This window comes from Dermochelys coriacea, chromosome 2 (genome assembly GCF_009764565.3).
Source record: "Dermochelys coriacea isolate rDerCor1 chromosome 2, rDerCor1.pri.v4, whole genome shotgun sequence".
In the NCBI taxonomy this organism is placed as follows: domain Eukaryota; kingdom Metazoa; phylum Chordata; order Testudines; family Dermochelyidae; genus Dermochelys; species Dermochelys coriacea.
In genome coordinates this window covers 231849245-231877062 of record NC_050069.1, presented here as the reverse complement: position 1 = coordinate 231877062, position 27818 = coordinate 231849245, and the positions used below count along the sequence as shown (strand labels likewise).

At 39.6% G+C, this 27818-nt stretch overlaps 1 protein-coding gene across 7 annotated transcripts in view; it reads right to left on the bottom strand.

Moving 5' to 3' along the window:
- CACNB2 (calcium voltage-gated channel auxiliary subunit beta 2) overlaps positions 1-27818 on the bottom strand; it is a 425865-nt gene that overhangs the window by 164302 nt on the left and 233745 nt on the right. The window contains exon 1 of one of the 7 annotated variants that reach the window (XM_038391147.2): positions 18100-18499. The exons of 5 other annotated variants lie outside the window; for them this stretch is intronic. In XM_038391147.2, coding sequence (XP_038247075.1) covers positions 18100-18132 — 33 coding nt within the window. In that variant the 5' untranslated portion in view covers positions 18133-18499. Of the gene's footprint in view, positions 1-18099; positions 18500-27818 lie in introns of those variants that run through there. One more of the 7 variants, XM_038391145.2, reaches the window with a different exon arrangement.

Below are 27818 nucleotides of genomic sequence, written 5' to 3'. Positions count from 1 at the left end.
TAAAAGAGAGTATTTAATAAGGATCCATGCCAACAACCATGGAAAAATTGATCTGGTATATAATAGTCAAATTCAGTATCTTTAGCCCACCAGCCTCCAAAATTTCTTGGGCTAATGTGTGTAGTCTAGTCAGGTATGCAGAAGGTGGTTCTCTAGTGTGCTGGTGAGTCTCAGAAAATTGAGCCTTAAGCTCAGATGTGTTTATGACACTTCCATATGCCTTCTCTAAAATCTCAACGTATTCTCCAGTGGATGCCTTGCTACCAGCTCCTAAGGCCACCTTCAGTGCTGGAGGTAATAAACTTTTAATCATCTTCCTTCTTTTGACTTTGTCAGAAATCTGTCTCCCATCATCTCTTTGGCTTGTGCTCACCAAGTAGGATAATCTACTTCTCCATTGGGTCTGGATGAATTACCTGAAAAACATTTCAGTTTAAATTTCACATCAGTCACAGTTAAATTGGCAGATTTCAGCACTCTCTCTAACAAAAGATGTTGCATGTCATAGCAGGAGTAGAGGCTTCTACTGGACCGCGGTCTATAACTGGTGTAGCATTGGTTAATCACCTAGTCTGTCTATCACTCATAGGTGTAACCACAGCCTGTGTCTCAGTCTGGAACCTTCTGTCAGAATACACAAAATATCCCTGATTCCTGCACTGGGGTACTCTGGGCACAGAACTATTGGGTATAAATGGCAAAACCTCAAAATGGATAGGAGTCACATCCCATTTCTGCCTTAGCTTCTGCAACACACATTTCCTTCCTATGTGCATTCAAGAAACAGTCTTCAAATTCACAGAGAAACATATCTTTTCATTCTCCCTTCACCCGCCTCATATTAGTCACATGATCAAAGATTCCAATAGTCCTCTTAATTTCTGCTGTACTATCAACAGGATCTTGGGAGACAGGCCTGTCCTTGCTTACAGACAGCCCCCCAACCTGAAGCAAATACTCACCAGCAACCACACACCACACAACAGAACCACTAACCCAGGAATCTAGGAACCTATCCTTGCAACAAAGCCCATTGCCAACTGTGTCCACATATCTATTCAGAGGACACTATCATAGGGCCTAATCACATCAGCCACACTATCAGAGGCTCATTCACCTGCGCATCTACCAATGTGATATATGTCATCATGTGCCAGCAATGCCCCTCTGCCATGTACATTGATCAAACTGGACAGTCTCTACGTAAAAGAATAAATGGACACAAATCAGACGTCAAGAATTATGACATTCAAAAACCAGTCGGAAAACACTTCAATCTCTCTGGTCACTCGATTACAGACCTAAGAGTAGCTATTCTTCAACAAAAAAAACTTCAGAAACAGACTCCAATGAGAGACTGCTGAATTGGAATTAATTTGCAAACTGGATACAATTAACTTAGGCTTGAATAGAGACTGGGAGTGGATGAGTCATTACACAAAGTAAAACTATTTCCCCATGTTATTTCCCCACCCCTCACTGTTCCTCAGACGTTCTTGGCAACTGTTGGAAATGGCTCACCTTGATTATCAGTACAAAAGGTTTTCTCCCCACCCCCATTCTCCTACTGGTAATAGCTCATCTTAAGTGATCATTCTCCTTACAGTATGTATGGTAACACCCATTGTTTTTATGTTCTCTATGTATATAAATCTCCCCACTGTATTTTCCACTGAATGCATCCGATGTAGTGAGCTGTAGCTCACGAAAGCTTATGCTCAATAAATTTGTTAGTCTCTAAGGTGCCACAAGTACTACTTTTCTTTTTGCGAATATAGACTAACACGGCTGCTACCCTGAAACCTATCAACAGGAGGCACATCAGTGACCAAAATGGTCCTATAGGGATCTAACCCTAACTGTGTGCAAGTTTCTATTATCTTAATAATGTTAATATAGTGTACAAATTCAATTATATTCAATAACACCACATTATTTTATAACTAACTGCAATATTCCTCAAAAGAATTCAGAGGTGAGGTCTGAGCAATCCTGAAGTCCCTGTCTGTTTGGGTGCCAATTTGTAACCTTTGGGTGGGCTACAGTGCACTTCATTTCCTGTCTTCAGTGCCTATAAAAACCCCAACTCCCATAAAAAGTAGATGGAGACCCAGAGTTCAGGAAATCTAAGGATTTTTCAGGAAGGATTGCACAGGGGCAACCGCCCCACATTCAAGCCCCAAAAGAAACTAAAGAAATGAAGTTAATCAAATAACTTTATAAAAACTTCTGATGAAACAAATAATAATCTAATTATTACAGAATGACATGGCTATTTTATAATCCATAGACATTATCTTCACAGTTATATATAAACATAAATAAAAAAACAAATTAAAGTCTGAACAGTTCAGTCCCCACAAAAATACAGTGAGAAGAAACTGAAAATTCCCAAAAGCTTAGGTTTTGTTCACCTAAGTCTCAGTTAGAGTCTTTGATCATCAAATCTATACAGTCTGCTGACTCTAAAATAACATTTTCCCTCCACTTGCTTGAAGGAATTTTCAGTTGGAATCCATGCAGACTCTTCCTCTGCTGAAATCACTGCTAGCCAGTCAGCTAACTGCTTAACCAGCCACTCAGTTAAGTAAAAAGAAAAGGAGTACTAGTGGCACCTTAGAGACTAACAAATTTATTAGAGCATAAGCTTTCGTGAGCTACAGCTCACTTCATCGGATGCATTTGGTGGAAAAAACAGAGGAGAGATTTATATACATCTTAAGTGATCACTCTCCTTACAGTGTGTATGATAAACCCATTGTTTCATGTTCTCTGTGTGTGTGTATATAAATCTCTCCTCTGTTTTTTCCACCAAATGCATCCGATGAAGTGAGCTGTAGCTCACGAAAGCTTATGCTCTAATAAATTTGTTAGTCTCTAAGGTGCCACAAGTACTCCTTTTCTTTTTGCGAATACAGACTAACACGGCTGCTACTCTGAAACTCAGTTAAGTGTATCAATTTAAAGAAAACCCTGCTACAAAATGCTTTAGAGTTAGGGACAACAGCATGCTTTCTGCTCCCCAGCTCAGCTTCTCCCAACTCACACAGGACACATGGCCCTCTGCAAAGCAGCTGTCCTGTCTGCTTGCCCCCATGAAGTTTGACTCCGGCAACAGGAAACCTACTGGAGCAGACCCAGAACTACCACACCCAATTCCAGAAGCTTCTGGATGTGGAATGCTTAATCCGCTTAGCAACAATGACCCAGACACAGTTCACTCCTACCTCCTGACAATGGGTCTTAAAGAGATATTTCCCTGTTAGGCACATGGGTTACAATTGCCCACCTGATCAAACCATACATTACTCAGCTTTAATAAGTGAGCAAATGATATAATTTCAAAAACACATAAAGTCTACCCAATCAAATCCAAACATACTCTTTTTCATACTCATTTTGAATACTACTGTATTTTCTAAGGCAAACTTATTATTATGTAGAGCCCAACCACCTTTGGTTTTGGCCAAGATAACTTGACTTGACTCACAAAGATACAGGACATTGCAAACTGGTTCTGGGTTGTTGTTTTTTGATTTTTCTTTTATTTTTTTTGTAAAACAGAACCTTACCTATTAAAGAGAATACTGGCATGTGCACCAGATAGAAGTATTTTATTCTTTGTAAGATCAGATATATGGCATGATGATTTTTTATGTCACTGAAAATGTTATATGATTGTGGCATGTAAGGTTTCTTAAGGAAAAAATATCCCCCCCATCTGTGTATAATGTATTGTATAGGATAATAAAATCCACACATACCTGATTAAGTATCTAATAGCTAATTATTGACAAATTCTGGGTCAAAGTCATGAAGTAGAGGGAAAAAATTCACAAGGGTAGTTCTACCATTAGATGCCTGGTTTAAGCAACAGATATCTTGTTATAGCACTTAACAAGTTCAAAGTAGTTTACTGATTAATCATCTCAGCCTGTCAGGTAGTTTATTAATTTTTTTTTCAGATGGAGAAACAGAAACAGAGATCAAATGCTTTTTGCAAGGCCACACAGGTAGTCATTGATCTAGGTAGAATTAATATCCAAGAGTTCCTGACTCCTAATCCTATGCTGATTTCTCTAGATCATTGTTTCCCAAACCAGAGGATGGTGTGGGATTCAATGTACTAGCTGGAGAGGTGGGGTGAAAAGGGGAGTGCAGAGATATACTTCTCAATTGTTCTTCAAAGCTTGTTTTCTTTTTTAAAAATAAAGCCTGTAGATTTTATTGTTGTGAAGAAAACCTTCCACAGCCAAAATGCAGACGCACCACCTTTTTTCTTTTAATTAGAAAAAGTATACAGGGTGAGAACAGTGGGTGCTTCCTGGGGAGGGGTCAGTGCAGTGGGGGGGAAATTGTTGAAAAGAACTGGTGACAAAATAATTCTCACACATCTCCTAAAAAGAAAATAACTAATACACAGAAAAATGGGACAGAATCTTCTTAATTTGTTGTAAATCAGGAGTAGCTCCATTGAATTACACTGGCGCAGATATACCCAAGTAGGAAATCTTGATGTATTTATATTAAAAATGTATATTCCCTAAAGATATGTCCTTCCCCCAGCATCTTTCCCAAAACTGTGTCACAGATATCTAACCTGTGTCTAACTTTGCATCTTTATTATCTCAGGAAGCCCCCTAAAGAATGTTCTGGAGGAGCCACTGACTGAAAGGATGTAGTAGCATAGCTCCTGAGGATAACCCAAGTAATGCAGAGCAGGGTTAGGGAGCAAAACAGAGGCACTAAGCTTTTGCTGATTCTTCAGGATGTGCTGGATTTCCACCTAGGTCTTGGGATATTCACAGGTTCAGACAGCCAAACTCCTGCCTGCTCTGTTGGTAGGTAAATCTTGACCCAGAACAATTCAAAGGAATCTTTGTGAGGTGAACAGCAGAGTTCTCAGTGAAGTTTGTTCTTTGTCCCTGGTTTTCCATTGGGATGGAGTGGGATGACATGTCCCTTAGTCATCTAACAGGATTCTAGAATATTCTCATTTCAGTGAAAAGTAGAATTATAGTCTGTTTCCAGGAAATTCCAGAGCTGGAAAGTTACTTTACAGAGCACAGGCTCTGTGACCTGGCTTAAAAATTCGTATTTATATATCAGTTTACTGACATTATATTTTTGATTGATATCAAGTTTAGGACACTTCTTGCTTAGGTTCAGTGGCTGTTTTGGAAGAAATATACTGGACCTACTCATATAAACCTTACCAGAGCTTAAAAATCTCTTGATGTCAGTGGGAGTTTTGAGTGTAGAGATTTGGGCCTCCACAGCTTACAGCTGGATGAAGGTAGAAGAAACTGGCCCATTTTGTTTTGGAATAAAATGAGATCCTCTATAAATGCTTATTTATGTGGTCACAGAAATAAATTAGATGCATACAGCTATAGTACAGAGGCTGAAACTGTATTAAAACCCTTAACCAATGGGAACCATTCCCCTCAACTACCCTGTAGGGCTGTTACAATGTGGATTTCATCTGGGCATCAATGGCCCTGAATTTCACAAATGTAAGAGCAGGTATATGGGCATTGCCCCTGCTACGCCCACAGGCCTTCATAGGTACCCTAGCTGGAAGCCAGAGACCCAACTTGTTGCTTCCACGCCTAAGCTAGGAGAGATGAGATGACGGGAACCTGAAACATGTGACTTGGAGGACCATGCTCAAAGAGACAATTGAGTTTCAATGACCTTGCATTGGACCATTTTTAATACACTAACCACAACAATATCGCAATAAGTGTAATTTAAATCCCCAAACAAGACCTCTGGATATCAGATGGAAGGTAGAAAACAACCACACAACCTGTTGTCATATGGGAAAAAAACAGCAGCAAAGAGAAGCAGCCCACAACCCTGGCAGAAGACAGCCAGTCATTTGGCCCATCATGCTCCCTCCCCCACTTTTGTCCATTGGCAGCAGGAATGGACAGGATGGAATCCAGCACTTGGATGCCATGTTAGATAGCGCAAGGAATTGCCATGGGGGTAGGAGACACTTCTCTATAGAATCATCTCCACATGTTAGAATCTATCTGTCTTTCAAACACAGTCCCTTTGCTCAATACATCCTGTTTTGTATACTCAATACATCTCACTTTGTACATATCCCAAAATCTTATAAAACTTTTTTTTTGGAGAAAACCCAGCTTCCAAACAATAGTATTCAGTACTTGCTGTGTATACAGATTTGTATTTCCATTAACTAATTAAATCTCACATCCTATCAGAGATAACCAAATACCACTCCGATTTTACAGATGTGGAAGTGCACAGTGTGTAAGTGACTTGTCTAAGACCACACAGTCATTCAGTAGTAAAGCTAGGATTTTAACTCTGATGCTCCTGGCTCCCAATTCTATGATTAATTCACTGGACCATGCTCTGCCATTCAAATTACATTCATGTGTCCTTTACATATTCTACACATCTATTTTCATCTGCATCATATAACATAGTATTAGAAGCCACTGCCTTAGGTTATACAATAAGATGAACACTGAAAAGTCATTCCAAAATTTCAAGCTTAGACATTTATAGATTTCTGCCTCAGGTAATAAACAGATTTCTGCTATGAAAATGAAACCTGCAATCCAAATGAGCAGGCTCATTTACTAGGCTAAAGGAACAATCTTGAATTCTAATTCAGTTGATTTACAGTTTTTTTTAAATCTGCATGATAATGACAGATTACCTCTGATGAACAGAGCGGTAGACAGAGTTCTTTTCCCTGTATTTCCCATATTTAGACTTGATTATTTCTAACCTCTTTGCCCTGTTTTCACTTAACATATTAATTTGTTAATTAGAGGTTGACTCAAGATGAGAATTAAAATGTATCAAGTGTTACAATATCTGACCTCTAGACTTCTTCAATAGCAAAAAAGAGAGAGATGTGAATCTTCCTTTTCTCATGGCAAAATATGCCCTATAAATTGTCACATCTCAGCAAAGTGAGAATGGAATTATTACTTTCTTGTCATTTGTACTGCTGGATAATTAAGGGGGCTCAAAAGGCAGGGATTTTAAAGTGGCATATAATTCGACTGCTGAAAATTGTCACATCCAAGTTCTTATTTTTGATCGGTTTTGAAATGCATTGGGTGGATTTTCATACATTTCCACCAAAAAAAAAAAGAAGAAAAAAAAAAAGAAGGTAATAGCAACTTCTCCAGCGTGTCTTAAAGAACGTGAAATTGGGATCCATCAGCATTGTTTACTTTCTGTTGTGTGAGAAACGTTCTGACATATAAGAGGAATATGTGCAAATTGCAGAGATTTGAAGAGTCTGGAAAAAAGAAGAATTTATCTTCAAACAAAATCAGGCCAACTTATTAATACAGATAAGTTAGAAGGGTTTTGAAAACTATGGAGACTACAGTTAAACCTGTCTCAGGAGAGTTGTAAATTACAAAATCTGAATTTACAAAGCAGATAACACACTGACTTTGGGAAAAATATGACTAAAGCTAACATTCCCCATAAAATACAATTTTGAATACATGAATCAAAGTTAACACTGAAATGATAAAGATGTTTGTACTATTCCTTTTAAGGACAATTTGAACAAAAACAAGAAGGACAAATTCTACTGTCAGATATGCCAGTGTAAATCTAGAATAATTTCAACAATTTGAGGAATTATTTTAAAAACAGAGTTCAAAGATGGCTACAGACATTTGAAGTTTGTAATCACCTAGAAGGGAGAGGAAATAGTTATCAAATGTAATTAGTATTGGGATGAAACTAAGAAAGGGAAAAATTATACTGAATATCACGTGTACCTTCCTGAGAGTGAGCTCCTTTAGCCTAGGCAATAATCTTCCAAAAAGTGGCAGAAGTCCCATCAACTAGAACATTTAAAATCAGACTGGACACAACAAATGGAACAATACTGCATGGTCAAGGAGTTAGGCGGCTGGGAGGGTTTTTTAAGGTATTTACAATATAGACTAATGGAATATGAAAGTGGAAACAATGCAGGAAAAATGAAATGTGATAATTTCCAACTGAAAATTTTGACTAAATTGATATGTTCACATATAACATTTTGATTTAGTCAAATCAGCATTTTCTGATGAAAAACTGTTCTTTTGGAAAGTTCTAGTTATTATCTAATTAGACCTCATTCAGACATAAAATGGGCAAAATTTCTATCATATGAAGGTGGCAACAGAGTAGTTTGCAGATGTGCATTTTAAATGAAAAATGCTAACAATACACTTGCCCTGACGTAAAATATCTGAAGGGAAACAGATATATGTTAAGCAAATTATTTAATTAGAAAACTAAACATATTCAATTTTAACCTCTCATTTCTAACTACACACATGAATTGTAAGTTACAAAATGATAGTAATATTCAGTGGTAAAATGTAGTACCATATCTCTGATTAGTTTAATCCAAATTCAATCACTGTTCTTTATTTAGACTGCAGAAGCTTTACAAAGGTAATGAGCATCACTTCAAGTTTTAGGAGGTAAATTATTTTTTTTCCTTACATCAGTTTCTGAATTGGCATATACAGTGCTCTTCTCTCATTTGCCTCCATCTGTTCTGAAATTATGAAGAGTTAGAGGCAAATAACAAATTGTCATATATACCTAATCCTAGTTGACCTTAAGAGAAGCAAATCTGATAACAGAAGACACCAAAGGAAATATAACCTAATGATTTTCCTAAAAAAACGAACAAAACACAGCAATCAAAAGCAGCTCTGAGACACCTCTCCAACATTTACATATTTTTTAAAAAGAAAACCCTATCTCCATTGCCTCTGATCACCTTAGAAAAAAACAGACACAGGTAGTCTGTTATAAACTGATTCTCTGTAGCTTTTCCAATGGCAGAGAAAAATATTTGTCATTAAGTATTAGGATTTGTATCTCACTGATGTTTTGGGAAAGAGAAGACAGCAGGAGATAGGTCTTGCATTTAGACTTGAAGACAGATTTGTGATCATTCTTATCTCCTGGAGGAGTTTCATAGCCAAAGGTCAATCACAAAAGAGCTCTGTCTTCATGTCTACTCTTATGAAACTTATCCTTGTTGTGGACAACTCAACTGTCCCTGGCTATAAAGAAAGAAGTGGTCCTTCAGGTAGTTTGGTCAGGGTAACTGCATCTTGACTGTGAACGGTCTGGGGGCAGGGATTGTTATTCGTGTTGCAAGAGTGTACAGTGTGCCTACAATGGGGCCTCAATCCTTGGTTGGGATTCGTAGGTGCTTCTTCAACATAAATAAAGAATAGAGCTTATTGGGAACTTTTCAGTGAAACAGTTTTCTGTTGAAAAATGTCAGTTGATCAGAATGAAAACTTTTTATGTGAATGTGCAGGTTTTGATTAAACTTTTATCAGGAAAAGTTTTCAGGTTTTGTGTGTGTGTGTGTGTGTGTGTGTGTGTGTGTGTGTGTTGGTCCAAGAGCCAGATGGTGACTGCACTAAGAGGGGATGTGGGAAACTCAGGTTCAAATCCTTGGCCTGAATTAGGCAAGCAGGGGCTTCAAGCTGGGCCTCTCACAGCCCAGTAAATGGTCTCTAGGTTATTCTGGAGTGGCATTTCTCTCCCTCCCTGATTTTTCATTAAAAATCAGAATGGTCTTGGTTTTGTCCCAGTACAAAACAGGATTTTTTTATTTAAATCAAGAATTGTTACAGGAGGGGAAAAACATTTCCTTCCCAGCTCTAATGAAGAATAATAACAATACTGAGAGAACTGCTATATGGCCATCATGTTACCTCTTGCCTACTACTAGCACCCGATGAAGTGAGCTGTAGCTCACAAAAGCTTATGCTCAAATAAATTTGTTAGTCTCTAAGGTGCCACAAGTACTCCTTTTCTTTTTAGTAGTAGGAGTAAAGTCCAACAGGAGAAGACGCATCTGACTTCCTCATTTGGATAAGGATTGGATTTTGGTTTGCACTCCTTAGATGTGTCCAGCCTCTTCGCACATGTCACCCACTGTACCCTGTGCATATTAGTAAAGAAACTTGATGCGCTTGAGTCTTTCACCCAGTGCAGAAGATCACACCTAGTATGTAAACTTACTAGTATTCCTGAGTAACCCCTGCTTACACTTATCTTGGAGCATAACAGCCTTTTATTGCATAAAGGCTTGTAGGACTAAGATCTAAGTAGGAACTGAGTACAGAAGCTGTTTTTACTTTACAGTGCCAAGTTGACTTTTTCCTTAACTTTTCGATACAGTGCAAACAGTTCCTACTTCCTCAGTGCTTGGTCCCGCATTACCACAGCCTGCTGGGTATTAAGCACTGTGGAAGTGGGATATACCGTCTGGTTTATTTCTAACCCCACTCTTCCTTCTCCTCATCTCTCTTCAGGAACTTCTCTTAGGAGGAGCTCTTAATCCAGAAGGTTCAGTATCTCTTTCAGATGGGAGCCATAGAGGAGGTTCTGCAGTGTCTCAAATGGAAGAGATTCTATTCCCATTATTTCCTAATCCTGAAACAAAGGGAAGTCAGACACCTATTTTAGACCTGTATCAGCTCAACAAACATCTCGGAGAGATAATGTTTTTCATGGTCACCCTGGCTTCCATTATTTCCTCCCTGGAGACTGGTATATCACCCTTGACTTAAGAGAGACCTACTTTCAAGTGTCCAAAATATGAAGGTCACAGAAAGTTTCTCAGGTTCATAGTGAAGCACTCATTACTAGTTCACTATGCTACCTTTTGGCCTGTCAGTGTATGTCTGTGGTAGCAGCATTCCTGAGGAGACTAGCCGTACAGGTCTACCCTATCCTTACCTGGATGACTGGCTAGTCAAGGGCAGGTCCATGGCTCAGGTTCTCTCCACTGTTCAACTCATGCAATCAACCTTCAAACCTTACTTATCAGTGTAAACAAATCTACCTTTTGTCCAGTGTAGAGGATAGAGTTTATGGGAGCAGTGCTGGAGCTTTCCTTCCAGACACAAGATTCCAAACCAGTTTCTTGTCTGGAAGACCTCAAGATTAATCCAGTCACAACTGTATGAGGCTCCTTGGGCATATGGCTTCATGTACATATGTAATACAACATGCTATGCTGCATCTCGGTTTTGGGACCAATCTTATTTAATCTTTTTATTACTGACCTTGGCACAAAAAGTGGGAGTATGCTAATAAAGTTTGCAGACGATACAAAGCTGGGAGGTATTGCCAATTCGGAGAAGGATCGGGATTTTATACAGGAGGATCTGGATGACCTTGTAAACTGGAGTAATAATAATAGGATGAAATTTAATAGTGAGAAGTGTAAGGTTTTGTATTTAGGGATTAATAACAAGAATTTTAGTTATAAGCTGGGGACGCATCAATTAGAAGTAACGGAAGAGGAGAAGGACCTTGGAGTATTGGTTGATCAGAGGATGACTATGAGCTGCCAATGTGATATGGCTGTGAAAAAAGCTAATGCAGTTTTGGGATGCATCAGGAGAGGCATTTCCAGTAGGGATAAGGAGGTTTTAGTACCGTTATACAAGGCACTGGTGAGACTTCACCTAGAATACTGTGTGCAGTTCTGGTCTCCCATGTTTAAAAAGGATGAATTCAAGCTGGAGCAGGTACAGAGAAAGGGCTACTAGGATGATCTGAGGAATGGAAAATTTGTCTTATGAAAGGAGACTTAAGGAGCTTGGCTTGTTTAGCCTAACTAAAAGAAGGTTGAGGGGAGATATGATTGCTCTCTATAAATATATCAGAGGGATAAATACAGGAGAGGGAGAGGAATTATTTCAGCTCAGCACCAATGTGGACACAAGAACAAATGGGTATAAACTGGCCACCAGGAAGTTTAGACTTGAAATCAGACAAAGGTTTTTAACCATCAGAGGAGTGAAGTTTTGGAATAGCCTTCCAAGGGAAGCAGTGGGGGCAAAAGATCTATCTGGTTTTAAGATTCTACTTGATAAGTTTATGGAGGAGATGGTATGATGGGATAATGGGATTTTGGTAAGTAATTGATCTTTAAATATTCAGGGTAAATAGGCCAAATCCCCTGAAATGGGATATTAGATGGATGGGATCTGAGTTACCCAGGAAAGAATTTTCTGTAGTATCTGGCTGGTGAATCTTGCCCATATGCTCAGGGTTTAGCTGATTGCCATATTTGGGGTCAGGAAGGAATTTTCCTCCAGGGCAGATTGGAGAGGCCCTGGAGGTTTTTCGCCTTCCTCTGTAGCATGGGGCATGGTTGACTTGAGGGAGGCTTCTCTGCTCCTTGAAGTCTTTAAACCATGATTTAAGGACTTCAATAGCTCAGACATGGGTGAGGTTTTTCATAGGAGTGGGTGGGTGAGATTCTGTGGCCTGCACTGTGCAGGAGGTCAGACTAGATGATCAGAATGGTCCCTTCTGACCTTAGTATCTATGAATCTATGAATCTATGACTCACTTGGTATCCGATGAAGTGAGCTGTAGCTCACGAAAGCTTATGCTCTAATAAATTTGTTAGTCTCTAAGGTGCCACAAGTACTCCTTTTCTTTTTGCGAATACAGACTAACACGGCTGCTACACTGAAACCTATCACTTGGTTCAGATATGTGAAGATTAGTACCATGCCCTTGTGAACGCAAGTTTGTATTCATTTGGGATTGGAGCAAGGGAGAGAGATGGCTCCAGCATCTGGTGCTGCTTAGTAAATGGACTGCTGCATTCTGGAGGAAACAGGCACATTTTCAGTTGTTACGTTTTCTTTCCTAGTATAGGGTGTCACAGTCAGGCCAGAGTAACTCAAGTGAGGAATGAATGCTCGTACAGTGTTACTGAGGATTTTAACAATGTATCACTTGTCAAGTGTGGCATGAGGTGATAAATTAAATTTTCCTGAATAGTGAGAGTAGCCATAATCCCCTGGTTTATCTTTTGAAATTGATCCTCGAGCAACATTCTGTCCTTCTAGCCACAAAAGCATGTTGGCTCACAAAGGAAAGAAAAATCTCCTGTCAGGTATCTGAGACTTATTCTGCATAGATTAAACAAGCAGAGCTCCAAGAAAAGTTAAGGGAAATGGGAAAAAGAGAAAGTCATCCAAAAAGAGACAGGGAAAGAGATTGAAAAAGACTGAGATTTTAATAATATATAGGGAAAGAATAGAGCTCCTGTTCTAAGGGAAAGAATAGAATTACAGGCGTGAAATCCTGCCACATTAAAGTTGATGTGAGTTTTGCCATTGGAATCAGAATTTCACCCTAGAAGTTTCCATTTCTGTAAGAACAGACAGAACACATTTATCTACGATGATTTCATGTAAATTTATCTTAAAGATACATTATAAAAGCTATACAAACTTCTTTTTACTGAAAATTTGTTACTCAAATTCAGTTACATTAAGCAGGTTTAAAACAAACAAAAGGAAGTATTTCTTCACACAACACACAGTCAACCTGTGGAACTTCTTGCCAGAGGATGTTGTGAAGGCAATACTATAACAGCATTCCAAAAAGAACTAGATAAATTCATGGAGGATCGCTCCATCAATGGGCTATGAGCCAGGATGGACAGGGATGGTGTCCCTTTCCTCTGTTTGCCAGAAGCTGGGAATGAGAGACAGGGAATGGATCACTTGATGATTACCTATTCATTCCCTCTGGGGCACCTGGCACTGGCCACTGTCGGAAGACAGGATACTGGGCTAGCCAGACCTTTGGTCTGACCCAGTATGGCCATTCTTATGTTCTTAATGTTTTCTATCTTGTTGTCTTCAATTTTATCATTAATCTCAGGCCTTGTATGTTAGAATCAAATTTTACATGTACTACCGTAATACCTCAGATTCTCTTTTTAACATTATTTGAAATAAACACCAAACTTAAAAGAAAATCTACAGATTCTGTGTGTCACATTTTTGGCTATACTTCGTTGTGTAACGACTCATAGGTAATTGTGTGGGATGACAACATAACTGTCTTTTCCTCAATGCAGAACATATGGCTTCATAAACTACAGATTCATACAGAAAACTAGACACTTGCCTATTAAGAATCCTGAATCAGTACATCATGTTCTAGAAATTTGCTGTGTGCAATGTCAAATTACTTCATGATTTTTAAGCAAAACACCCAATTACAAAGTCAGAACCAATTAGGAGTTCTGCCTAAATACCACTGGAATGATAAAGTCATGCATGAAATAATTTTAAATTTATAGTTCTGTATAAATCTGATCCGAGGAATGGAAAACCTATCTTATGAAAGGAGACTCAAGGAGCTTGGCTTGTTTAGCCTAACCAAAAGAAGGCTGAGGGGAGATATGATTGCTCTCTATAAATATATCAGAGGGATAAATACCAGGGAGGGAGAGAAATTATTTAAGCTCAGTACCAATATGGACACAAGAACAAATGGATATAAACTGGCCATCAGGAAGTTTAGACTTGAAATTAGATGAAGGTTTCTAACCATCAGAGAAGTGAAATTCTGGAACAGCCTTCCAAGGGAAACAGTGGGGGCAAAAGATCTATCTGGCTTCAAGATTAACCTTGATAAATTCATGGAGGAGATTATATGATGGGATAACATGATTTTGGCAATTAATTGATCTTGGACTATTAGTGGTAAATAGGCCTAATGGCCTGTGATGGGATGTTAGATGGGGTGGGATCTGAGTATCTGGTTGGTGAGTCTTGCCCATATGCTCAGGGTTTAGCTGATCTCCATATTTGGGGTCAGGAAGGAATTTTCCTCCAGGGCAGATTGGCAGAGGCCCTGGGGGTTTTTCGCCTTCCCCTGCAGCGCAGGGCATGGGTCACTTGCTGGAGGATTCTCTGCACCTTAAAGTCTTTAAACTATGATTTGAGGACTTCAATAGCTCAGTCATAGGTGAGTGGTTTATTGCAGGAGTGGGTGGGTGAGATTCTGTGGCCTGCATTGTGCAGGAGGTGAGACTAGATTATCATAATGGTCCCTTCTGACCTTAAAGTCTATGAGTCATGTAAGTTTGTCAAAAATATGTTTGCCCATGTAAACTCTGCAACAATTTGTAACTTAGGTTCTGGAATTGAAGAACTCAATCTTTCAGACATGAGCTTGCTCGCTTATCCACAACAAATCTCTGAGGATAATAGCAATCTACTATTTCTGTAACATTTCAAGCTTCCTTCAAGCAATACCCCACTGTAAATATTGAAATGTAGTTGCTTTTTATGTCTTTCATCTCTCTCCCTGGCCAAATCTCAGGGAATCGAATAGCTTTCCTTCCCTCCCCTTATCCTCCTACATACACCTAAAGAGGATACTTGGCTTTCATTCGGTTAGGGTCCAAAAATCTCAACTGTATTCCAAAATCCTTACTTAACAGTAAGAAAATTCTCAGGATTCCCTTACAAACGGCACCACACCTTTAAACAGAGGTTGGAGGAGAGGTGGCAATTTGTCTGTGTGGCAGAATGAAGGGAACAGTGTTTTATGGCGGGGGTGGAGAGAGGTCAAACTGCTGCAAAAGGGGACGAGGGGTGACACTGATTCATCTCGTGAAATCCGAGATGCATTTAAAAGGGACGGAAGAGTTTAAAAGGGGCAGCCATGTGGTGAAACCCCATTTCACATGGAGCCAGCTGAGGCAGCACCCACCTACCCACCCACCCTCTTTAGGTTTGGTTTAGACCTGCTGTGGGCATTGCACTAGCCACCCTTTTTAGTGGTCTGGGAAGGAATTTTTCCCTTATCCCCAGATTGGCCTAGGTAGAGTTGAGGTTTTTTCACCTGTCCTACAGCAGGTTCGGGGAACGCTTTGTTGACATGTGGCATGAAGGAAGTTAGGCTATATATCATAAGCGTGGAGCGGATGTCCAGTGCAGGTGCCCCATAGGAAAGGTATACAGTGACCGGATAAATGGCCTGGTAAAGGACTTAAAAAGGAGGTGTTGGTTAAAGGCACGGAATGAGGTGTGCATGTTGAGGCTTGGGGCTCTTATGATTGGTATGGCAGGGAGCCAACCTTCCTTTCTTATAGCCCACCTTAACCCTCCTACGTGGAAGGGTGGATGGTAAGGTCCCAGTAATGGATTGGCTGGGGGACTTGGTTGTAAAAAGAGGTGGGGCTGGTGGAAACCCCCTGGAAAGTTATTGAATGAACATTGAGTTATCTGCTCTGTACACTTTTATTTGCTCTGTAAACCCAGATATCTAATAACAAAGTTGCAGCCTGATTAAAACCATATCAAATGTCTTCTGTCCTTTCAGTATAGCCAGAAAATGGCTCATTCATTTTGGGCCTCATTCTCCACTACCTGGCACCTTGTATAGTTATTTACACTTGTACAAAGAGAGTACAAAAGGTGTGAAATGCTACCAAAATCATATCATGTTGTACCCACTTTGTACTGTAAAGGACTACACAAAATGCAAGGGAGTGGAAAGTCAGTCCCTCTAATGTCTTACAACTAGCACTAGAGGTTACTTGTTCAATTTTCTAGTTACTAATGGATCAATAATATAATGACTAAAATTAAATGCTGCAACTTTCCAAAATCATTTGTAAAACTAACAATTTAGCTAAGAATATTGCATGCTATAACTAGGCTTCGAAGGATTAGGTTTTTTTGGTACATACTGGTAAAAGTTGATTTCCCTGCGTACCCACAAACTGATGGAACAATATTTCCATTTATAACTAAAGTTTACTGATAAGCAGAATAAGAAAAATGTTGCTTTAGAGTTTGATGTAAGAATATTTATTTTGCCTGTTTTGACACAAAATGTAATGTCTGATGTCTTTGTCTGACTCAACCCCCCTCCCCATAATTTCCAGTAACAGTGAAACTTTATATAGATAAAAATAGAAAATGTTTAAAAATAAACATTCAATATTACCCATCAAAATAACAAAAAAATTGATTTGTGCCCAACCTAGTTATAATTGGGCACAATATTACTCCAAACTGTGGAACAATGGCTTCTTCTGTAACTGATTTGTCTGCTACAAGTTCTTTTCAATCTATTTTGTTAGAGTTTGTGAATCTTTGTGTGACTTAAAGAGTTCAATATGTTAAGCACTGCTTTTAAATGATCTTCTCATCTGTCTTCCTGTGATGCTTGAATAAATTAAAATATAACTGTCACAAAAACCAAAAGCATATCTAATTAGAATCAAGAAAAATGAAAAACAATGCATTTTAAATAATCAAATTAATTCCTTGCTATTGTGGAAGTATCCAGAGCACAATAAATGGAGCTTTCAGACTTGAAGAACAGTACACTTAAGTAACTTGAGTAATCAAAAACAAAGCATCTGCCCTGCCACTTGTAATGCAGAACTTTATTTGGATGTACTGTAAGATAGCTTTCTTTATTAAAAGTGTTTTGGTTGTATCATCTTCCTCTAAAGCCTTTTAAGTCCTGATCCAATCCAGCCATGAGTTCTGTGGGTGTACAGATGTCCATCAATGCTGAATACAATGCAGCATCACGGCCTTAGTCTGTAAAATATGCAGACTTCTTATCCCATAAAAGTAGCAGATGACACAGGAAAGACTCTTTTCATTTTGCTCCCCATTTCGTCTTACTACGTCTTTATTTAGATTTTATTTCACACAAAGATTTAGCAGAAAGGGTGCCAAATCTCATTCCATTTTTAAAATAAACTGTTATGAAGGTAGATTTAGGCATTAAACTGAAATGTTTTGAAGTTTTCTACAAAATTGTTTTCCAGTGTTTCTACACACATATAGCCAAATCCAGACCTGCTGGAAGTGGGTACAAATACTTGGAAGTCAGTTGAGCTGTACTGAGTTATGCTATGGGCCAAATCCTGCTCCATTTATTCATGTGTATCATGCTGTTGAGCACAATGCTGAATTTGGCCCAAATTATTCAAAGGATTCAAATCTATATGTATAGTTGTACTAACATACATCACCACAATATGACAGAAATAAAGGCAATTTAAATTTTAATCTACCAATTTGTACCTATTTCAATTTTTATGCAAAATCTAATTTTTGTAATTGCTAGACCATGGAAGAATTATGAATAAAATTACAGTAATTTATGCAAGTACAAAAACAAAATGGCACTGATCAGAAATTCAAAGCTGTATATTAACTTTTGAAAGATATTCAACAATAAAAGCACATTTAATTAACATCTTACCACTTCATAATCTTCACTGTCATAAAGATACATATCTGCACCTTCAGGATCTTACATGTCCATAAAGTCCCAAAGTAAGAGCGAAGCGTATCTTTAGTGTCTGTGTAAGCGATACAGCTTCTACAGCTGGAATAGAGTTCCAGTACTTGTTTCCCACGCCCAAAATGCTCTTTAAGTATTGTTCTCAGAGTCAAAAACAAACCCTCTTGCTGTAAGCAGTTAAGGAAATGGTCTGGCAAGCTACACCAGTAAAAAAATTCCACAAAGAAAAGCAGCAGCAGCAGCGGCAGCAGCTAGGATGTGTTAGGTTAATCCACTACTACAGGCAGAGTAATGCAGGGGGTGAGCTGGGGTATTCATTTAGGGTTCTGTTCTTAATCACATGTTGCTGGTCTTGTACTGATTGGTTGCAAAAGGAGTGTAGTGAAAAGTAACTAGAACTCTAGTGATGTATTGTGATGAGAGAGAGCTCAGTGATATCAATGAAGTACCATTTCTATTTCTTTTATTATGAACAGACACTTAATTGGTTTGTTTTCAGTAAGCATGTATAGACTCTTGGAGTAAATACTGGACTCCTATGAAGCACTCAAAATATTATTGAGAGGAAACAATTTAACTTCAAGAAATCAAGAAGAGTAGACACTTTTCAATTTGCAAACTAACTGAGCTAGCTAAAATTCAGCCCTGTGTTGACTTCAGGGGACCTACACCAATGTATATGAAAGCCAAATTCACCCCCCCCCACCCTCCAGCACTGTTTCTTCCTTACTAGGTCTCTATTACTTACATGAATTCAAAGTTCATGACTCAAATGTAGGTTGATTCTACAGTGGTCTACTAGTGAAATACGAACAGTGTGACTTATCTTTATCAAAGTGCCATCACATCAAAACAGAAAATCACACCTACTGCCTCAACATTAAGGGAAAGTGTCCCAATTTACAGCACTGGGATTAGCCTAAAGCCATGCATTCACTTCTTACTCAGACAAACTTTCATTAGGCAAACTCATTAAAAGTTGCAGTTTGTCTGAGTAAGAACTGAGAAACAAATGAATATGGACTTCAGAGTTTGGCCCACTGAAATCATTCCGTAGCTAATACAAAAAAAAAAGGGGGGGGAGGCGATTTTTTTTTAAGTCTTATTAAACATCCTTTACAAGCACAGTACAAAAGAGATATACAGGCTGCTTACTGGTAACTCTTGTTCTTTAGAGTCACCTCTATCCTTTCACACTTGTGGGATATGGCACCCCCTGGTGTCAAATCCCAGAACCCCTACCAAAGCAGCATCTGTTGGAGTTGCACAAATACCACCTACTGATGCCAATGGCCAATGTCTGAGTACATATAAAGGAGTGCAACCCTTACCCACACAAGACAAAGAGCACTAGGAACCTCATGCCCTCTGTTTGACAGCTCTTAGCCCCCTGTTTAGATTAGTTTCCTTTATCTGCCTATGCCAATAGTGGGAATGCACAGAGGCCCCTGAAGTATATTGATGTAGTGAATGGGTAACCATTGAAAGAGGAAATACCTGTTAAAGCATATATCAAGTATTAGTTCAGAAAAAGAAATTTTTGGCCTTATCTCTTTTATTTGGTCGCTTTGTCAACTTTCATATCCTCTTAGTTCTGAAAGGGAAAAGGCAGGGATATTTCAAATGGTGTGGCTCAGCTAGGCCACAGCTTGTAAATATTCTCTGAAAATCCTTTGCCATAGCAGCTCCATTTTATTTAACTCCACTTTTGTAGATATATACATAAAAATTAACTAATACATTTTTCTTACATTACTTAGCAGGGCAGCCTGTTCTCTGATGTGCTGCACTCACTCCAGACAAAGAAAAGTCTATTTCTACATCATATAGCCATGGTGGACCAAACATCAGTATCCTAGAAGCAATATGTCTCCCCAGTTTATAATATAGCCTGCTTTTTATTGAGCCTGGTTACTGGAGTAGAGGACTTTTTTTTTAATAAAAGTGTGAATCCCAATGAATTATTGAATATGTCTAGCAAGTCCTATAAAGCAGTGGTTCTCAAAGCCAGTCCGTGGCTTGTTCAGAGAAAGCCCCTGGTGCACCGGACCGGATTGTTTACCTGCCGCGTCCGCAGGTTCAGCTGATTGCAGCTCCCACTGGCCACGGTTCGCTGCTCCAGGCCAATGGCGGCCAGCATGTCCCTTGGCCCGTGCCGCTTCCCGCAGCTCCCCTTGGCCTGGAGCTGCGAACTGTGGCCAGTGGGAGCCGCGATCGGCCGAACCTGCAGATGTGGCAGGTAAACAAACCGCTCCAGCACGCCAGGGACTTTCCATAAACAAGCGGCGGACCGGCTTTGAGAACCACTGCTATAAAGGATTTTATAAAGAAAAAACAGCAATCGGAATCTCTAGGCAGTTAACTGATACAGTATGTGATGTGCCAATTCACTGATATTCTCTTGTAATCTCTGATATCAAGAGTTTGCCCATTCCACTTTTATTTTGATATGAAATCAATACAACCTAAAACAGCTCAGTTGCTTCTCTCTCCTTGCCTTTCTTTATTTTGGAGATACCATTCAACACAACCCAATGAAGAGAGAGAAGGTCATAAGAACTAAAATGGTCTACTGATTGGCAGGGTTAATGACACTATGACCTGATACATAGTGTGATTATGATGCTGCAGCATATTTAGGGCATAAAGAACCGATATTGAAACTGCTGAACATATTCATGAAAAATATGGTTCAGGTAGTACTGTATATATTTTGTGCCTGAAAAGATGAACTCTCCTTTGCTCTTTTCATGGCTAAACTAGGAGCACTGCCTATAAAGGTTTTCTGACACTTCCCATTATAAAACCGTATTTTCAGTTGCTTATAACTATCAAATTTTAACCATTTGGGTTGACATTTTCCATGTTGGGTGTCTGCCTTGAGCCGATTTATTTTTTTGAAAATTTTAGTCAGAACAGTTCCCCTATCCTTGTTCTCATGAATGGTGAAGATATGTTGTTTTGTCCATGTTAAAAAAATTGTGGTGAGAAAAGGTCTAGCACTCCATGATCTGGAGCAGGGGCTTAAAGTTTCACAGGAGAAAACTTTTTCAAATTTGTCTAAGTTATAAGCCTTATTTTTTGTGAGACAGCGGAAAAGAAAAATCATAGTTCATGTAAGTCATACACAAAAGGAATGCTATGATTTTACATTGATAACTGAAGTTTTCGCAGTGGTTGAACTTTCTGAACACTACCTCACTGTGCTCCTCAGAGGTGGTGATTTCTAGACATTCGTTACGCTTGCTCGCTGGGTTTGTTGTGGAATAGGGACAGACGGGCCGTCTCCAGGCACCAGCGTTCCAAGCAGGTGTTTGGGGCGGCAGTTAGAAAGGGGTGGCAGTGTTTCTGCGGCGGCGGCAATTCGGCAGCAGCCCCTCTGTTCTGCTGGCCGCAGTGGCAATTTGGCGGCAGCTTCTTCCTTTTGCCATGCGCGGCGGCAGTTTTTTTCACTGCTTGGGGCGGAAAAAACTGTAGAGCCGGCCCTGGAGACAGACAATTTAGTTTGAGCCCCATTTAAAATGGTTAAAAGTACTAGGAATATGGGGTTACAGAAAATCAGGCACAGTTTGTTGTTTTACTCCATGTTAGACCAGGCTTTGGATACTAAGTACTGTAAAGGAGAAGAAAAATGTAAGCCATGTGGCTTTCTGTTATTGGGCTATGGAATCTAATTGTCCATCAGTGTTTAATTGTTTGAGACATTTAAGGTGGAACCCTGTTTCAAACAGACCCCCGAATCTCTCTGCACTGTGCATTGCAGGTGTTCGTACTATCTGAAGTAATAAAGAATCCTGTGCCTTCGAAGGACAGACCCTGAGTTTGAAAAGTGTGTTGTATTCACACATGTTCAGCAGAGACTTACTAGAGCTGAACCTCAGAAGAGTTTATCCTCACTGAGCATGCTTGAGCTTCTCACAGCTCCTTGTGCTCACCAGACTGCACATGCACCATCCCCACAGAGCAACTCAGCATGCCCACTCCAGGTCTATAGGGACAAAGCCAGACTCCTAGCAACTCTGGATTGGGGTGGGGCAGGGTACCAGAACTAAGAGCAGAGAACTTACCCCTCCTCTGCTCTCAGAGACCTCCCTGCTAAAGTCCGGGCACCCTGGAAGAGGAAGCCATCTCATTTGAACACAGAGAGGAGCAAAGCCAGACTGGAGAGAGGGAAAGGGACAAGGAGTCTGATGAAACTGGGACCAAAGATGGATGAGGAGGTGGCCAAACTGGGACTGGCAGCCTGGGTGGGCAAGGAGATCTGGTGAGGGTGTGTGCTGGTGAGGGAAACATTGGTGGGAGACTAGAAGCCCATTTGTTTGGGGGGAAAAAGAGGAGAAACTTAGATTAGACAAGGAGCTGGAGGGAGGAGGAGAAGACAGGGACTGCCTGGACAAGGAGATTGGAGGTACCAATGTGCGGGGGGAATAAGGAAGAGGAGATAGCTCTGACAATGAGCTGGGTTGTGAGGGGAGAACTGGGACTGATTGGACAAGGATAATACGACTGGGACAAGGACAATAACTTAGAATCATAGAATATCAGGGTTGGAAGGGACCTCAGGAGATCATCTAGTCCAACCCCCTGCTCAAAGCAGGACCAATCCCCAATTTTTGCCCCAAATGGCCCCCTCAGGGATTGAACTCACAACCCTGGGTTTAGCAAGCTAATGCTCAAACCACTTAAAGGTTGGTTGCCAATAGCACTTCTAGAGAACAAAAATCCATGAACAGTTGAAGAACATTCCCCACCTCCATATGTGCACAAATACACTACCTTTGTCTCCTCTGTATGTTCCTGTAGATTCTGTTCCCTTCATAACATAAAAAATGTCAAATGCTATTAAAAATATTTGGCTCAAAACCGAGGCTGTCATTTTTGAGGTTATGCCATGTGTACCAATCTCCATTCCCTGCCTCATGTTGACTTTCCAAATGATCTAATAATGTAGCTGGATTAGCAGAAGGACCTGGTATTTTAGCCCTGGCCAATGTCTATGTAGCATGGTTATGAATTCTCTACAATATAAATAACTTTATATATCGTAATAGTGCAACATAGTGCCTTTGGGAAAAACAAGCTGAAAAATCGCTGACATGGTTGTCAAGGTTAATAGACTAAACAGACGCTGCTCAATAAACATGAAGCACTCAACTTGTATTCAACAGCACATGCTATTTTTTCTTACAGGAACTTGAATGGAAAGCAATTGAAGCTCTAGTACCTAAACCAGATTCAAGTTAGTGAAGAATGTCAACAGTTCGTAACTCTCACTTGTGTAGTTAGCAACAAAATTTGTTTCCTGTAAACATCTTTTACGTCTCCTAAGAACAGAACTTCAGCAACGTTATTTATGATTTGACGACTTTTTATTTACCTGTAATAGAGAACTCATTAGAACTTATCTCACCTCAAAATGGGAATCTGAGGAGCCCAAGATTTTCCTTGTGGATGACCTGCCTTCCCCACTCAATCACCTCCAACCAACTCATCAAAACCACTGTCACCAAAACCCGGGAATTTCTCTCTATTATTTGGACAGATAAAATTGATTGCAAATATATTTAATTTTTTTTAACTCAGCAAACTGTAAACTCCTGACTAAATAAATCAGAACAAATATCGTGGCTCAAAACCTTTTTTCTATGAAGCTTACCCGGAGTCTCTATTCAATATCACTTTCACTGCTACCACAACTGCAGAACCACTGAAAGCTCTATAAGACTGCATTACAGGAAGAAATATAGGAAACTTCTACATGAGAGAACAAGAAAATGAACTTTAGGACTAATATTCTTTTTTTTAATATGAACAAATTCCCATGCACTTGAGATTAAATATATATCTAATAATAGGCTTTTGGCATTGCCATACAAGTCTATACTAATGAATAAGGTTAAAAACTGAATGAAAAATATAAACTTGCTTCAAAATTATACTTTATGTAAATATATTTCTTTGTTACTAATTCCGTATCAACTAAGGCTACGTCTACCCTACAAGCGAGGGGTGTGATTCCCAGATTGCTAAAAATAATGTAGCCATGGTAGCACAGGCAGCAGCAGCACGGTCAAGCTGCCCTGAGTATGTTCTGTCCCCTCTAGTGGCACCAAGATCACTAAGAGATTAATGAGTCTGCTACAACCTTTGCTAACAGCCATGTGGCTTTTAGCTCATGCAATAGAGGCTCATACACTGAGCTCCAGAGGTCCCAGGTTCAATCCTGCCCGCCAACAACCGGGGTCTTTTGGTGTTATATGTACCTATGGCGTTCAGGTGGATTTGTATTTGGGATGGCTAGTCCATGCCACCGCTGCCAATTCCTGTGCTACCACAGCTATGCCACTATTTTTAGCATGCTAGCTCGATAAGAGCTTGGGTGAATGTCTTTGCCAGCTGGGAATCATCGCCTGAGTGTGATATGATGCAACTTTGCTATAGCAATTTCGATAGGAAAATGCAGGCCCTGGAAACTGTGTTTCACTTGTCACCTGTTGCTCCACTACAACATTTTCCCCCTTTTTGTTCTTTTCTGCATTATTTTTCTGTCATTCAAGACAGCCTGCCTTCCATCCCTCAGCAAACTCACACAGCATGTTAAGAGGTGCAGATCAGAGTTAAACTGCAGCCATTAAGTTGTACATAATTTGCCCCCTATTGTAGCAGTCCTCGCTAGTGACCATGTTGCAAATCATTCTTGCTTATAGCCTCCTTTCTCCTTCACCACAGTTGCAGATGCAGAGTTGTTTCAGAAAAAATGGAAGTAGGCAGTGCCTTTAAGGTACAATCCCATGGCATGGCATGGCATGCAGAGAGCATTGCCCCAGAGGGGCTCACAGAGGTATTCTGCACTGATCTCAAGGACTCTTTGAGCTCCCTTAGCACTGAGATTATATCTGGCCTTATGTACAAACGCCATCATCTGCAATGCAAGTCCAGACACAATTTGGCCAGTTTGTAAATTTATTTTAGGAATGATATATGCCTCAAATATGGCTGCTGAGATTGATAAGAATTATTGTAATTTGAAATGTATTAATGTTTATTAGATATAAAATTATTGGACTGAACATATTTTTAAATGACAAAGAAGATCTCAAAGTAATGAATAGAATTAAATGTAATAAATCCCTGTGAAGCTACTGGAATACTATTTAAACTTTATTTTTAAACACTGAATCTGCTTATCATGCACAGATTGTTTTTTTGGTTATTATGGTAACCATTCTCCAACACAATCCAACCTGCCTGGAGTTTTCTATTTCAGGATACTTCAGTGATAACGTTAACGACAGAAGCTGCACAGCTTAAAAATATACATACACTGGGGACACATGTTATCTTGTAGTGCAGGAGGAGATAACAAGATAGTGTTCTTGCAATGTCATGGGAAGTCACATACTGTAAGTGGCTGCCATTCTCCTTACAGCAAGATGCTAATACATTCAATCCAAAAGATAACATGTCACAAACAGATTTGACACCTCCTGCAAGGATGTGGGGCCTAACTGCCTGTTTTATTGTGGCCACTTTGCAGCACCATGAGAGCATAAAGGGGCTATAAATATGACAGATCTGGACACAGGGGATTATCCCCATATTATTTGTGCTGTAAAACTACTCTTGCAACTTGCAGAGTGGTGGTCATGTTAGTCTGTGTCAGCAAAAAGAATGAGGAGTCCTTGTGGAACCTTAGAGACTAACAAATATATTTGGACATAAGCTTTCGTGGGCTAAAACCCACTTCATCAGATGCATGCAGTGGAAAATACAGTGGGAAGAGATATATATACAGAGAACATGAATATATATATACAGAGAGAACATGAAAAAATGGGTGTTGTCATACCAACTCTAACGAGACTAATCGATTAAGGTGGGCTATTATCAGCAGAGGAAAAAAAAACTTTGGTAGTGATAATCAGGATGGCCCATTTCAAACAGTTGACAAGAAGGTGTGAGTAACAATAGGGGAAAAATTAGCATAGGAAAATAGTTTTTAGTTTGTGTAATGACTCATCCACTCCCAGTCTTTATTGAAGCCCTAATTTAATGGTGTCCAGTTTGCAAATTAATTTCAAATTAATTCCAGTTCTGCAGTTCTAAAAACTATTTCTCCTTGCGACACAGACAGCTGAATGTAAATTGGAGCACCCCTAAGGCCTTTCATCAGGGCCCAAAATATAGGGGTTGCAAGAGTGCCACCACCCCATTTCTAAGCCAATCAAAACTAACACCATGAAGATTTGTAGAGACTGTCATTGCAAACATAGGGGTCATTTTGTATCCAAGCAAAAGGTTATATTATAAGAAGTACATACACTTTTGAACCCAGAAACTGGAATACTGGAACCAGTCTTTGCATATGTAACCCACACACCTTCTGGGTGTGGTGTTCTGTCCCATCTAGTCTCACCAAGACCACTTAGAGAGCAATTAATGAGTCTGCTCTACAGCCTTAGCTAACAGCTAGTTGGCTTTTAGCTCATGTGGTAGAGGCTTTAAGTTCCAGAGGTCCCAGATTCGATCCGGCTTGCTGACTACTGGGGTCTGTTGGCACTACACAAACACCACCAAGCTCTTTAAATTAAAAAGTTATCTGGGAAAAAATAGTCTGTGAGAGGATAGTACAATGGTTTGACCCTTTTTGTCATACCACATTGTGGCTGAGCTGCTTGCAACACAGAAGTTAAATTTACAAGTCTTAGTGAAGTTTAGTCAACTGTTCATAATCACATCCACCCACCCATCCACAAAAATTCCCCAAATGTTGAGATTAATGGATTCTGATGGGGATCCTAGTTCCCAATGTCCTTGGGTGAACTGCTCCAAATAAACTGGGGATTCCTTGGAAGTACAGCTGTGAATACCAGCTAATGTGAGCAACCAGGATTTGTTAAGGAGAGCACTAGAGTTGCAGGTAACCTAGTTTCTCTGCAGACTTCCATCAAGCTCCACTTTTGAGACATTAAACTGTCAGCGCTGTGTCTCTTTCTCACAAGGAAAAGGCTCTAATCCTCAACTTTTAAAAAAAAATTGTGTTTATTAAACAAGGTAATGGATTTAAGTCCCAAGTCCCAAATTGTGAGGAATGATTGGGATCAGCTCATATTTTAAAAGTGTTTGTAAACGTTAGTTGTAATAGCCTTGCATTCTGTTCTCCTCATTCCAGAAACAAAAGATTATCTGATGAGGATGGCAATCACAGCAGGTCCCAGAAGGAATTCTGTCTCTCTCTCTTCCTTTTTATTCATGTATGTATTTTTGGCACAAGTTAGCATTGCACATTTCTGGACAATAATCTTTTCATTTAAGATGATTCTTACTAAATATTGTAGTGCCTTTGGCCTCATTATATCTTAAGCTCTTATTTCCCATTCACAGTATGCTTTTAAACCCCCCAGCAATGCTGAGGCTTGAACATTTGACAATGTGGAGTAATGTTGGCTGCCTTGTAGCCATTTTTTTTTAATTTTTGGATAACACAGATTTGCCTGTTTTAAAAGACACTGCTGAAATGTGAACTCTGGGTGAAATTCACTCCTGTGCAGAGAGCCCTATCTACCACTTAAGTCCCACTTCATACCTCAGAATAGAGATTAAGTGGGACTTAGCAGTGTATATCCTTTGCAGTGGTCCTATTCACTCTTTGAGCTTATGAGTGCCACCTGGCACCG